General features: G+C 36.0%; 1 protein-coding gene across 2 annotated transcripts in view; it reads right to left on the bottom strand.

Annotated features, from left to right (window-relative positions):
* The window catches only part of LOC117235033, a 99,509-nt gene that overhangs the window by 40,252 nt on the left and 43,543 nt on the right, over positions 1 to 15,714 (bottom strand). Inside the window, exon 2 of one of the 2 annotated variants that reach the window (XM_033496680.1) lies at positions 10,565 to 12,006. The exons of the other annotated variant lie outside the window; for it this stretch is intronic. Coding sequence (XP_033352571.1) covers positions 11,133 to 12,005 — 873 coding nt within the window. The 5' untranslated portion in view covers position 12,006 and the 3' untranslated portion in view covers positions 10,565 to 11,132. Of the gene's footprint in view, positions 1 to 10,564; positions 12,007 to 15,714 lie in introns of those variants that run through there. 2 annotated transcript variants of the gene reach the window in all.

Here is a 15,714-nt window from a genome sequence, read left to right as displayed (position 1 = left end):
TTCCTTTCTCCCGTTTGAATACAACAATCATGTGTGCAGATAGTGAATTAAATATGTGGAATTTTAAACATTCCTTTCTTGCACCACATGTGCTTATTGTCGTGATCGAACAATATTATGTCGTAAATGAAAAAATAAAATTTGTTTAAAGGTATGGAACTAAAAGAAGACACCAAACTATAATTTACACTAAAAGAGTATTACCTCTTAGCATCTAGATACGTTAAACAATTTTTACTCTTCTTGAAAGTTACTAACAGTTTTTAAAATGTTAAATTCTTTTTTTAATACCACGATATAAAATATTACCAAAAGGAATTTCTAAAAGAAATAGAAAAAGGAAACCGAAAGAAAAGAAGCGATTTGTTGTTTTACGATGTTACAAATATATTTACCTACATTATATGGAAAATTTACGAGACATTTTATAATTAATGATCTCACAAAGAAAAATTGATCAAAGTAAAAAGATCTTGCGTTAATTTTGTCAGAAGACATATCGTTATTTTGTTCAAATATGTCGATTGTAATAAGAATTTATTATATTATTTTCAACTGTCCAGTTTGGTTTCACCGAATAATTTACGATAATAACGATAAAGGTATCGAGGCAACGTTATAAATAGAGTACATAAATTAAGAAGACCAATTACATGTTCATGGGAAACCTTGATTATAATTATATCAGGAGAAAAAAAACTGGATGAAATTACGTAGCGGAGCAAACAAGATACTTTAGAACAACCAGATATTTTTAATTTGTTTTTGCGTGTGCCTTACCTTTATTCCTCGGCCGTAAAATTACTTTTCATCAACTCTCTTATTACTCTCTCTCTCTCTCTCTCTTGTTAAATCTAACTCTGGTTAAACTCGCGATTATAATTTTGAAATTAATGTTTTCATCGAGAGGAATGTATTCTTATTAGAAATTTAATCTTTACCAAGAACAAAATTGCTTTTACCAAGGTATAATTTTTTATGAAATGATCAAATAATTTTTACTTTTAACTCTTTCAGCAACCAATTCCTTTTAGCCTGTGAGAAAAATTACTTTCTATTAATCGTCAGTAATAGAAACACGTTTCTCGCATAATTTTCAGTCTTGTAAAGACATAATCTACTAAAATTTGAAACCAGTCTTATCAGACAAGTACTAATTTATTAAAAAAAAAAAAGAAAAATCAAATTGGTGCGCGTAAAATCAACCGCGAAGAAATTATTCAGATAAAATTATCGTTGTTCCATTCTTCGACGTAAATTGTCTAAGAATCCTTGAATAAACAAAAATTCTCACATATTGGATGATTCTTGGAAGGGACCCTTGACTTTAAGACGGAATTTCATTCCTTCTTCTCCCTTCTTTCTAAAGCTTTAAGCTTCCACACTCTAAAAGTGTGCGCAAGGTACTATATAAATGTAATTGTACCACTTATTTTAGGATATTTCTGTACCTGAAATTAACGTACCGTGGAACCCGCCCCTTTCAATAGCACTCTCCATCCCCCATTTAACGTCCTCTTTCCCCCGATCGCAGAATATACGCGAAGCGTGTATTCCTAATGGGAGATTTGTCGTGCCTTAAAAATCCATTACAATGTACAACAATAAAAAAAGAAAAAACGTTATAATTCGATATGATATGGTATAATAGAATAAGTCCACCGTTCGATGAACACACAATATAGATCGTTTAAATGAACGCGAGAAAAGTGCAGAGGTTACTTATGATTAAAGTTAATCTGCGCTTTCAGCCTTTCAGTTTCGAAGGTAGAATGGTAAAATAAAATTAATCGTTCGAAAAAGAGACCTTTTAATTTACCTTAAACGACGTTATAATAGCAAGTATCGTAACTTTGAACGTATAAAATGTACAAGATGAACCAGTAATTATCGTTGTTCAAATGTATTTGAAATATCGCATGAATCTAGAAAATTGGAATACTTTCTTGAATAAGTTTGCATGGTGTGTGGCAAAGATGATTTTACAGAGTTTGTATTAATTTATGTAGCTCGTTTCTTGATCCTATTTGTTAACCATATCTCTTAGTATTTCTTGTAGTTTATGTCCTATTCTTGTTGTTCCGTTTGTTTCTTTTTGAGTTTGATGTAATTCGTACATTAACGTGTAGATTATCAACATCCTGCGCTTGCAGATTAATTATATGCATATTTGCTATAGCGATCGTAGAACATACGTAGCTTGATACATAGAATAGAACAATCCAAGGTATTTAAATGTTGATAATTGCTGGTTCACGTTTTAAATATGTTTTAAACGTGTACAGGATGTTTGAAAAACATTGGACGATGTATTGTAAGCGAAGTTGGCACTTGGAGGAACTAACAAAAATTCAACGACTAACATAGAGGTATGATATGAGGAGAGTTATGTGTAACGAAACCGAATAATTTGAGAGACTGAATAAACCAAACATTACACAACGACAATAACAGTGATAATAAAACCATATGTTATTACTTGACCATTTTGTCATATGTTGCGGAACACCCTATACGTCGAAGTATTATACACAATAGTTTACATAATAATTGATTTATCGATTGATAGATGAAATATGAAAAATTAGGAAAATTAAGGTTTTACCTTTCGTTATCGAATATTTCATAAATATGCGTTACCCATACAATTCCTGCTTTATAGCAAGTGGAAATGGCACAGAATTGTTAATCGAAAGCAATCGGTTCCCTTCAACGATGAAAAGCTACACGAAATACGAAACATATCGCAAAAGGCACTTTCACTCAACATTCAATCGAACCAAATCGCTTCGCTAATTTTCTTCGTTCTTTTTATTTATTGTTTTTTCTTTTTGTCTTTTATGCTTACTTCTCTCATAACTCTACTCACGGCATTCGCTTCTTTATCATCATTCGTATTACTTTCTTTCTTACTCTTGCGCTCTCTTGCTTTCTCTCTCTCTCTCTCATTCTCACTCTCTCTCTCTCGTTTTTCTTCAGCTTTGCAAGAGTATACAAAAAGTTTGAATTGCGTAGAATGGAAAAAGTGGAGACACCACTTGTTTCTATGTTCATTCTCGATTTCGTTCACTAGTTCATCTCGTTTCTTTGTCTTTCTGTCTCCCTTCTTCTTTCTCCTCCTTCTTCATTCTATCTTTCTCTTCTTAATAAATACACGGTGTCCCAATTTAAAAAAGGTAGAGATGTATAATAATATAATATATGTACAGAGTAAGATTCCTCGAAAGAACATCATTCACGTTTTCTCGGTATGAGATTAATTAATTAATTTTTCATTGGATCACAGAATGGTAGCGCCCGAGCGTGGCAATTTCTTCTTAAAGACGTTCGAAAACGACCGATCGATGAAAACAGGGAACGTCAATGCATTCGCGAAAAGAAAAGAAAAAAAGAAAGAGAAAGAAAGAAATCGCTTCCACCCTCGTTCGTCGTGTCTTTCTCTTTTCTTCGCTTTTTCTTCTTTCTTTCTGCTTCTCTTCCTGTCTTTTAATCGTACACCACTCGTGTGACTGTTATAGCATAATTACGATATCAATCACACGTATGTAAATGAACATCGCGTATCGGGTCGTTTTCGAAAATCTCGCCGTCTAAAGCTAGCATATGTAATTAAATACCCAAGTTATTACAAAATGGAATATAGCATATTAAAATTACAGACTATCCTTAATATGTACTGCGCTATCAGTCACTGGACAATGGACGCCCCCCTATCGATAAATCAGGACGCCGGAAAAGATTTTTGCAACTGTCTCGACTAATTATAGTTAAATGTTAACGTTCATGGATTCGAGAATCTCGAGATTGAATACGCTCATGAGAGAAAAGCGGCACTTGATACACGCAGCGTAAATCTAACTAACGTCGAGATTACGACGACGTCGTTCAACGAAATACAAAGATACGAAATTCAGTGCACGAATCTCGACGCAGTTTTCAAGTTTAACCATCGTCCCTCAACATTTCGATCGTCCAGGGTTATTTCTTGCGCCACGTCAGACACCACACCCATTTCACGGCCGCACTATGTGCCTCAACTAGGTTGCAAACACATCACAGATAATACATACTTTCTTATCGTTACACGTCCCAATTTCTCCTTCGATGGTATATTAACGAATTCGAGATCGAGATCCTGCTATAAAGTATGGTAGAGTATCTTTCCATAAGGTCGTTTTTATTATTTTCTCGTTCCTGATGCTTTTTCTTGCTCAATTTTAAGCACGCAATATATTCTCATACTTCCGTTGTTACAGAGACTAACAGCGTCTCGTGATATACAGCAAGCTTGATCATTCTGTTCAATGTTCAAGGTGGAGATTTTATGGTTTAGAAGCTTAACTGATTCGAATAACTCTACGTTACCCTAAACGCCAATGACTCTGATCGTGGGTCACTCGTCTTTCGCCTTAAGTCTGCCATAATTTCCACTTTCAGATATAGTTTTGGTATTTGGTAATACATTTGTACATATCTCGTGATATAACAAACACGTAACATTCCTTGCATAGCGTTTTATCAAACCATAAAATATCAGTGTAATTAAGTAAAATAAAAGAACTTGCTTGTTGTAGTTGGAATGTTTCATAGCATTAGTCATAATTGTTACCTTCCTTTATATTTAGTGTTATCGTGTACAGTGCTTCAGAAATTGCGACTGCGAATATACGATATAACAAGATAACGGTTAACAAGGTACGAAGTTTATTTGTGTCTTCACGATAACTATAGTTTGCGATTTATTTATACGTTGTATACGTATACCAGGGAATCGTTTTCCCAAACGAAGATACGCGTGGGGAAGAAAATGGATGTTTTCAATTATTGTATCGTAGCTGTGTGACGCGTAAATTAGCAATTTCGAAACATTTTATTAACAGAAAATTGGAAAAATCATTTAGAAAATTTACCGCAACATTGTAAAATAATATAGTACAGTTCGACAAGTTGAATACTGATATTGATTTCTCACCAGATTTTATATTGCAAAATACGATTTTCAGGAATTCGAAGAACATTAAAGGAAATGGGATGTATCAGGTTGTCCGAAAAGTGTCTTTCTTTTACAGACACGTCTTTTACAACGACGCATCTTTATACAAACATGAAACCTAATCTGTCGAACGTTGTAATCTTTATCTTGATAGAACAAAACAGATCATACGTAATTCGATAAAATAATATAAAACGGAAAATATTGTGCATCCACTATTTCCTTATAAAACGAAAGAAACTTTTCGGACGACCTAATACAAACTCGAACATTGTATTTTACATTCTAGATGTCGTGTTGAAAGTAGAACGTCTTTTAATGTAACCATTTTCACATACAAATACTTTATTACCTCCTTTTATAGAGAATGCAATATTAATTGGTATATAAAAAATGTAAGTGACTTTTAAAAGATTGGAACGCTCCCAGTTTAGAAGCAGACTTTACGTGATATATCATTCGAGACCATTTTATCTTCCGTAATAAATTTTTTGTCTGCTTTTCATCGTTTTACAGCTTGGACGAATACCACGGGTCACGCAATGTATAATCAGCGGCCTCGAATTTGTTAAATATCATACTCTCTGTCTATATCACTTCGTAGAATAATATTTGTTCCATTCTTACCGTTAGAGCCTTTCGAGGTGTTAAAAAGAGACGAACAGCTGATTAACATAATGGATGGAGCGATCGAATTACCCTAAACGATCGATATCTCTGGACTAAACTATAACGCGTGGAAAAGTAGAAACGTTACAATTTTCTTTCACGAATCTTATTCTCTCTTAATTTTGATACAGAACGCTAAGCTTCTTCTTGAAAAAATTTTGGAACGTAATAGAAAATGTAATGAAATGTTTCGTAATCTGTAACATTTACGATCTTAACTTTATACTTTTAGTTTACACCTCGACTATAGTCAAAAATCAGTTGAGATTCGTGACACTTTCTACAATGAAGTATCCTCTCTCGACTAAATGTTCTACCTAAACTTCCTACTAATTCGACCATTCTTTCACGAAAAACCGTGAATTCAACTCGAAGAATTAAGGCTATAAGTGACTACTCGTAAGTACTTCGAATGGAATGTTTAATTATATCGAATGCAAAACTCGGAATGTAATGTTTAAGGGATGAAAATAACGCGAACTCGTGATCGGAGAGCAGCGGATTGTTTCATCGCGTCGATTCTCCATTAAATATCGCTATTTTTATCGATCAAATCGATTAGCTAAGCGATTACAAGAGTCAGATGTGGCAAAAAAGAAAGGAGACGCGTTCAACGATTACATAATTGTTTTGTGCACGCAGACCCGATTAAATACATATTTCATACTGTGTCGTAGATTTAATAAATCTTTCAGGAAAAAAACATGATATTTCGTATACGTTTGCGAAAATGGAGGATATTATGGAGGAGATTTATTGCACGTATGAAAAATACTTCAAAGAATGAAATACGAGATAAGGAGAATAATTAATTATGCGGTGCATGGCGAAAAATTCCTATTAAATATAAATGAAATTTAAAAATTATATTACTCGATTATACAAAACCTAGATTCTCTTGCACGATTGAAATTAATGAAATCTTATAAGTTGTGAGTTATCGACTGTAATAAATTTTCTTATACCGCAGGAACAAATGTAGTAATTAATCAACGGAATTGTTCACGCAAATTGTACAAATTACATGTTATCTGATCATATTATTTCACGGAAAATTATAAAATGATGGAAGAGAAACTCGTGACACTTCAATTTGCTAATATTACTGAGTTAATAAATCATTGTGCAATGGTACCCTGATAATAACGATAATACAATGACAAAAAAAAATAATAGAGATATGCATCGATTCGAAATAGTTCTTACTTTTTTACACGGAAACAAGTTACAGACTTGTTGATACCTTGTTCGCCTCAAAACGAAATCTGCTACGCGACGACTTACCTAATAAAACGAATGGCAGGATGATACACTTATTTATTCATTCTGTCGATAAATGTTATACGCGCACGAAACCGAAATGATTTTTTAATAATCCTATTACTCCCTCGTCAGACCGGATAAATCGTGAAATTAGATTAGAACGCGAACGATCTTGCATATGCAATGACTGATATCAGACCATCGATATCGGGAACGACATGCTTAAACGTTAAAGGACATTCGTTTTCGACAAATCGTACTCTCTAAAGACGCGTAGTCCCGATCTCGGGTCCGTTTTTACTTACAATTTAAATATTAAAGTATAATATGAGTATGTTGGCGTCGAAAACCTCTGTATAGTTTCTTACATGTCTATTAAATTGAATTTTTTTTCGGATATAGATGATTAATCGATGAATTTAATTACTGATATCCCGCGGCCGAACAAACATATCAGCCATCATGCGGTATCATCTTTCCCGCCCGTCATTTTTCTATTCCATCTTCGTCTTTTTCGAGATCCTCTTTAAAATTGTCCATCTCAATCATTTCGAATTAATTATATCTTGGTCCTTGAGTGCATGGTTTTATAACTTCGCGTTTGGCGATATTCTATCCTTCCCTTTCTATAAGCTGCGTCTCATAACTATAAGACCACAGTAAAATTTTCAATTTTTATAGAGCTACGAGATACACAGTGACAAGATCTGTTTAGAAATATGTAAAAAATCGGACGGACAAACATATAAAACTTATCGTTAGAATTCTATTTTATCGTATCTTGAATTCAATTTTCGTGTACCAGGATATTCTGTTACATCGGTTCTGTATCCCAGTTCGTGCATTTATGACAGATTCAGAAACGCAAAAGTGTACAAGAATGCGCATAATGTCCAACGGTATCTTGAATAAAGTAAAAATGACGCGTATCTTTGTTCACGTTCTATTTCTTCGATAATATTCAGAAAAAGAAGTGAATTTGTATGAACATTTGCAGTTTGGTTACGAAACAAGATTAAACTAATTTTCTTCCTTTTTTATGATTTCCAAATGAAATTTCAATGTTGGAAAAGACAAATTGTCTTTCAATGCGATTTCAAACGTGTCATATTTTTGTACGCCGCGAGCATACAAATATCCAGTGACATCGTAACTTCAGTCTCAACTCTGTCCAGAAGAAGAGAAGTGAAACGTTCGCGAAACCTCGGAACAAACACTATCGAAATCCAAAGGACCACAAATATGTCATCCGATAATAGTGAAATTTTAAGATCTAAAGTATCATATTTCGTTCCGTATCGCGTTAATATATAAGAATGTATATAACACAGCGTGTAATAATCGAAAGTCTATGTGGTTTTATGGTTATGAAACGCAATCTGATTATTCGACTTCCTCTTTCAATGGCGAACCAATACGTTTCTACGGTATTTCTCCATGGTACTCTTCGCATACTCTTCGCCTCACACGTACACCACGAGGACCTCCATCGCACGCAAGACATAAATCCTGTCATATTCTCGATAATATGGCACGATTCAAAGCCTGCCACGAACGGCCTCGAAAATATTTCCTTTCGCGTCCTCGACAGTACCACGCAAGAACTTGAAAAATCTGACAACTTGATCGACTCTTCGCTCTTACTTACTTCCTCATACTTAACGAGGATTTAATCGGTTCTGTCGAGAACTTCCGCTACTTCTCCGAACTTTTCTTCGAAAAGAGAGAAATCGCAACTCTGACCAGAAACTTCGATGGACGAATAGCTTTCCTGCTTGCGTGGTTCCTACCGCAAACTTTCGGATCGTCCCTTTCGCTCTTCCGTATGTTCATCATCGAGAAAAGTCGAGGTCATTAAGCGAGTTAACCTCCTCAGGAACGGATTTGCTGATGTTAGAAGTCGATGAAAGATAATTACTCTCTATACCGTTATTCTTCTTGAAGAGAAATAATGTAATAATTTCTAAATTGGTAATATTGTTCACGTACAAAAGACAAGGATAAAGAAGAATAGGAAGTGTCTATTTTAAACGATTTCAAGGTGATGTGGCGTATTTTGATGACGGCAACTGGCACTTAGAAGTTTTCTTAGAACACGAAAAATTACAGAAATTATTACTGTTATTTATTTATTTATTGTCGATTAATAGTCGCTAGCAATCGCAATTAGAATTACAGAAATATTCGTCGGAGATTCGTCGGAGAAAACAGAAAGTCTGCATGTTTGTATGTTTGCATATCGCTAAATAATAAAGCGGCATGCATAACACGAGCGCCAGGAACAAAGTATCTAAATATTAGTAAAATTGGTGGATATTTTTGTTTCGACAATAACAGAATTGGACATTTCTTACTTTGTCCCAGTATTCTGTAGTATTTAACTTGATATAAAATAATTACTTTTTCATGATACTACGAATTTTATTACGAATATAGTTAAAGTTTGTTTCGACAAGTATACCAAGATATTCAAACTTAATTTTCGTAATAAAGTTCTTTTGTGACATTCCTTACTCTTTGTCCTTACCTTTTGTACGCGTATATTTTTCATACTTGAACTGTCTTTTGGATCGATACTTTGATAAAGAAGAAAGCTAAATACACAAATATCTGTCAGTATCCCTCCAGAGGTTAACGATTAACCACACGATTAACCTTAACGTGTCATAAAAACTTTCATTCTTAACCCTGCTGCGATTCCCCAATTCCTATATTTCTTGTTTTCATTGATCACATAAAAAAGATTTGCGATATTTCACGAAGATGTTCAACGTTAAGTTAAAACGAGACATCGTGCGTACCAGTAATCATTTCTTTTCTTTTTTTTTTTTTTTACTCAATCTAAATTCGAATTTAAAATGATGCAAAGAACGCAGCAGGTCTGAACAACTATAAGGAAACTATTAAAAAACTGTACACGTGTCGTTGCATCTTTCGCACCGTGACAGGGGAAACTTAACTTTCTCAGCTCACAGTCTGAGCTGAAACTATCGAGATCTCGATCACTTTCTACAAGCAGCGACAATGTCACGAATAACGATCTCACCACCGCTGTAATTCGTTGAGGAAATTGATTTCCTACCGAGTGTTCGCTAGGAACGATTTCTTCTTCCCTCTCTCTGTATCTCTCTCCCTCTCTCTGTATCTTGTTAAATTTCCCTTTCCTTGTAACAACCGAAGCGTATACACAAAGAAACACGTTGCCCCAGTAGACACGAGCCGGTATCGGTTCCCGCTGGACTTCCTGACGGGAAATTGCTCGGGGCAGAATCGCGTTCGGCGCCAAGTGGAATGCTCGGTGAATACGCTCTATGAAACTCGATTCCTCGAGAATACGAAACTTTCAAGGAGATAGAGGCGGCTGTGTTCGAATCGAAATTAGCGCACGGGAAATTGCATTTTCGACTATGTAGATTACACTTTCGTCGACTAGTAGTTCGATTGAGATGCTTTCGATTAGTTGCTTGTTTTACGGTCGATTGCCCTCATTCAGTATCCGCAAGGTTGAACCGTAGAGTTCGATTAATGGAATTGTTAAACGCTCGACGTGTCGAACAATGAATTTTGTTTCGGGAATGTTTTCGTTGACGAATCGTATTTTGATAATCTCTTATCGTATTTGATGAATGATAGTGTTGCGTTTTGTTTAGGTGGTTCAAAGAAAATTTATGTCACGCACGAAACCTTGGTCCCATTGGTCAGGTTTTGCGAACGTTTAACGACGAGATCCTTGTTTTGGAAGAAAAATCCCTCGTTACTGATAACTTACGGGAAGAATCGAATCAGCTGTAAGACAGTAGTGAGATATTTAAATTTAAACGGCTGCTACAAGAAATAGACGAAATCTCGATAACTTCGAAAAACAGACTATCGATATTGGCTCGTGTATCTTAGTTCATCGTAATCGATGATTAATTCCAAAGAAAATCTCTTAACTGGACGATTCAATTTCTCGTTTCTAAATATCCTTTCTTCCCTTTCCTCGAATTTCAAAACCATTTACAAATTCCATCGATAAACTACGGCTTCCAAGATGTTACCCATTTGATCGAAACTTTCGCGATACCACATTGTAAAAACGCCGCCCCATTGTCATCATCGTCGCCGTCGCAGAAACCGCCTACTCAAGTTTGTTCCCGATATATATGAGATCCTCGCGATCGTACAAACTTCAAGCCAGAACGGGCTCCGAACTTTCCCTCGTAATTTAAATCCTGGACACGTAAAGCGGCCGATGAACCTGTTGAGGGTTGCCGTTTTGCTTCGAATGGCGAGGATTCTGCAATAATTCCCTGGTCTCGCTCGGTGAACCGGGACTCAGGCTGTTAGTGGTCGACGTTTCTACGCGGTCACTGATAATCTCCTCTTCGGTGATCTGTTCGAGGTATAGGGCGGACTGAGCAGTCTGGTGATCTCCGTTGAGCGTCGGTGGCGGCGAATAAGCAGGCGGAGGACTTCTCGGTGGAGAAGTAGACTCTTTCTCGTTCTCCGTTTCTATAGCTGCAGCGGTAGCTGCCTGTTGTTGCAGTTGCCTCGCTCTTCTGGCTTGCCTGGTGGTCAATCCTCCAGTTTCCGCGTCTCTCTCCAGTCTGTGTCCCGACTTCGACCTGGTTAATTGCCTTTGCACGTACTCTTCCAGGTCGTTTTCTTCTTTCTTCGCGATCACCCTGTTCAAAATGATGAGGAACATGCCGACGATGATAGCGAACAGACCTATGGCTACCAGCTCGTTCCACCAGCCTCCAGATGCTTTGGTTCCCCATTGAGCGAGATCTCCCGGCAACAGGCCACTCATCAGAAGAAAAGCACCGAACACCAGGAAGACCACGCCGATGTGAAGCATTCCCACCGACGTGACCACCTTCGAATCCAACATACCCTGGCCGGCAGAACGATTCGGATGTCCGGTTTTATGGTGTCTCGGTTGTTGATCCAAGGAACCGGTCGAAGCCCTGGGCGACGTCAGGCCGCTCTCGCCCGATTGCGCGCTATAACGACGCTCGCGGGCACGACGCTGCTCGTCCCGGCGTTTTCTCTGACGCTTGATGGCCAGCGCCGAGTGCAATCCAACCGCGTGCATCCTGCAACACCGGAAAGACAACCCTTGCTCAGTCAATCCTCTACAACTCTCATTCTCTCTCTCTCTCTCTCTCTCTCTCTTTCTCTCTATTTCTTTGACTACGAGTGTTACCGTGTCTTTTGCTCGTTCTTTTCTTCTATTCGAATTTCCACTCGATTTTCTTCGAAAGATCGAATTTCTAATTGAATTGTTAATTAGGCAAATCTGCCGATACGCCGAGACGAGCATCGCTAATTTGTACAGTGCGATCTTGAAGATGGGGTTCGTTAGAACTTGAAGCGCTAAGAATCGTTGGTTGCTCGCTAATTTCTAGTTTCTCTACGTGTACGTTCTTTCTATGCGTTCGATCACATGCACTGGACTCGCACGCCCGGGTGTAATGCTGTTTTTACAAAAGCAAAGGATCTTTCAGACGTTTAATAATCGTATAACGAGGCAGTAATACAGTCGACGATCTATTGAAGGCAGGAAACGATGTCGATTCCTGTTTCTCGAAGCGTATACGTTGCCCGTACTCGAGGGAATTTATCGTGCTTCTAGTTTGGCGACGACGATGCTCGTCTCCGTGGACTTTTACGCGTTTTCGGGTTTTATCGATCGCTTAGATACGTTCGCAATTCTAAAGGCTGTACAAGGTTCGCTCACAGGGTTCACAGGATGCACTGCGATAGAATCGCCGCGTTAAATTCGCTACGTTTTTTCGCAATAAATGAATTACCAAAATGTTCCTGCCGCTGTCGTTGAACCTGTGAAAATCTCTTCTTGCACGTCTCTGCTCGATTCCTCAACGGCGTGATGGTCGGCGACATGGAAAAAAGGAGATGAGATGAATATCTTCTTAATTTGAAGCTGCTACAGTCCTTCTTTTTAGTGCAAGCAAAGATAAAAGATTACTTCGGCGTTTTCAGTTCTTACGCGGAAGATTTTTTTCTCTTTGTTAAAACTCGCAAAACCAGAAAGTGTAGGTCAGAGGCTCCATTGTGCGGAACTTTTAATTATTCTGTTACACCTCATTTCCTTTTTTCTTCTGTTGCTCGTGCCTACGTATAAGCATTACAATGGATAGCTTGCACGAAATCCAATCACAATCGTTGTTAAACATTTTAATTAATACGCGTTCCATGTTTTATAATACAACAAATATTCATTGGAAACATGTTATTCGTTTCGCATATTTTGCGTAAATAAAGTGGTGCGAAAGTTGCCGCTCCAATTTACCGATGTCGTCTAGTTAGAATTTCTAATTAGTTTGGCTCTGGCGTACGATTCTCTCCCGTTGACGTGTACTCGACTTCCGGTTCGATATGTGTTCCGGAAGCTGACCAATTTACAGACTAATGTCCGGCTGACAAATACAAATCGAGACAAGTCACCACGGACTAACTTCGAATCGATGTATTTGCTACGTGAATTACGACAAAATAATGTTACACGTGTGAGCGTAAATCAAGTTTTCTTGGCAAGTTTCTCTTCTCTCATTAAGCAAAAGCGTAGATGTTTCAACATACTGTTATATTATTTATATAAATTACGACGCTTTTAATCGAGTAAAGAAGTTACCAAAGTGCACCAGAGTAGAATAAAAAGTATTGAAGCAAAGTAGATTCGGTGTTTCATGAATAAACCAATAGAAATTTCTTAAAGGATCGAGTAAAAGTGATGTTATAAACACGTAGTGTGTTAAGAATCATCATGCACGACTAATATATTATTTCAAGAAGGTTGATATATTAATCCAGGATAAAAAAATAATTCCTTTTTATTTCATCAAATGTTTTATATCCCAAACATTTTAAATTCGCAACATAAATTAATACTTTTTCACTTATTTCATTTACAGATAAACATTAATATCGTGTATATTTGATATCCAAATTAATATTCTTTATAATAATAATATAAATATAACTTCGCGTTGATTTCAGTAGAAAAACCTGTACTAAACTTTCTAAATTAAATATTCTTTTACGATCTCGATTAAAATACAAGTCATAAATTATATTTCAAAGAATCTCGTAAAAAATTATTCCCTCCGCGAAATCGCGGTAAAGAAATTACGTGAAACGAGGATGAATGTGTGTCTGCGTGTAGAATAATTTGATATATTGAATATTACTTTAGGGGAAATTAAGTTGAAGGAAGGTTAAAAACGTTTCTGACGTTCCTTTTCGTCGTAATATCATTATTATGCTTGCTTTTACGGTCAAAAACGGCACATTTAAAAAAAAGCTGGGTAGGACAGTTTCCGCGGGTAATTTCTCCGGTGAAGTAGTATGAAAAAGTTCAGTTCGAAAAACGAAATCGCGTTTCACCCGTATCTTTCCTTTTTAATCAAAGTAAAACTGCGTAATTTAATTAATGCGACGAAAATTTATTAGAATCCGATAAAGTAAAGACATAATACAAATAATGTGCGTATAATAAAATTTCCAGGTATAAAATGTAAAACTACTCTGTGGAATGAAAATAACGCGAACGTCGTGTTTGTTCTCGACTTTTCCAGTAATATACGTCTCTCTGTCAGTACAGAATAAATTGCATTTGGCAAATTAATTTTTCAAAAGATCAACAGCGTCTCAAGTATAAAAATGAGATTTAAGAAAAAGCAGATTAAATGTTTTCTGTATTAACGTTTTCATTTTATTCACTTGCTCTCGCATCTTTGTACAAGTAACATTCTACTTTTCTGAGAGAAAACATTACACATTGTATGCTACGTGATAAGAATATGAAATATCATCCAAAATTGATTCGAAATGTAAATGCCAGTCGTTAGGGAAATTTAGGAGCTAGAAGACGAATAAAATGTGACGTGAGTCTTTATGTACGTATGTAAGTGCCAAGGTGTCACATCGTTGAGTATTTAACTTTATGCTTCATTTGTCACGATCTGTTGGCTTTTAAAATTTACGATAGTTATAAGAATATTCAAATTCTCGTACAAAAATTGAGTATTCTTTAAAATGAGCATATTTTAGTTTATCGGCATAAAAGTGCATCGTGTGTTCGCAGCGCAAATATAAAACTTTACTGTGATAGGCGTAATAAAAATGTGATGTTTCATATTTCGAAATAACCTTCGTTTCACTGTCACTGTTTGCGAACCTTTCCGAGCGACTTCATTGTATCGTTGTAGATAGAAAGAACTTTGGTGTGTTAAAACTTTCGTAGTAACTTCTCAATGTCATAGTCTTTACAATTTTGGACGTGTTGCAAGTGTAATAAAATAGGTATAGCGGACGTATAGCAAACGTGGCAACAGTAAAAACAAACTACTATGTTTCTATCTCTTGTTGTTTCAGAAATCTTTACAGTTGAACCGTTCCTTTAGTAAAAAAAATATGTCCGTACGTATGTCACGTATTTTATTTTCGATTTAATGTATTATTTGATTCTAATTTATGAAACACAAACATACGTATTTGAACAAGTAATTTAAGATTCTGTGTTTTTTGAGATTTACAATGACGCTATTTACAGTTTTGCTGTTTGTAAAAATCGTAATTTTATAATACGTTTTTCTTATACAGAGAATTTATTGAAACGAGTAAAAATTCCCACGCAAAGACAAGGATGTCTGAAAGAATACTCTGAACTCTCTAAAATTTAAACGAAAATATTAAAAATCTTCTCTGAAAATACGTAAAATCTTCATTAACGTTAAAAGTTCTTATTCGAAGTTATGTAAAAATATAGTTTCTATCATACA

Source organism: Bombus vosnesenskii, unplaced genomic scaffold, assembly GCF_011952255.1.
Source record: "Bombus vosnesenskii isolate JDL3184/JDL3185 unplaced genomic scaffold, Bvos_JDL3184-5_v1.1 scf7180000013314, whole genome shotgun sequence".
In the NCBI taxonomy this organism is placed as follows: Eukaryota; Metazoa; Arthropoda; class Insecta; order Hymenoptera; family Apidae; genus Bombus; species Bombus vosnesenskii.
The sequence above is the reverse complement of the archived record's forward strand: the minus strand, read 5'-3'. Positions and strand labels throughout refer to the sequence as shown.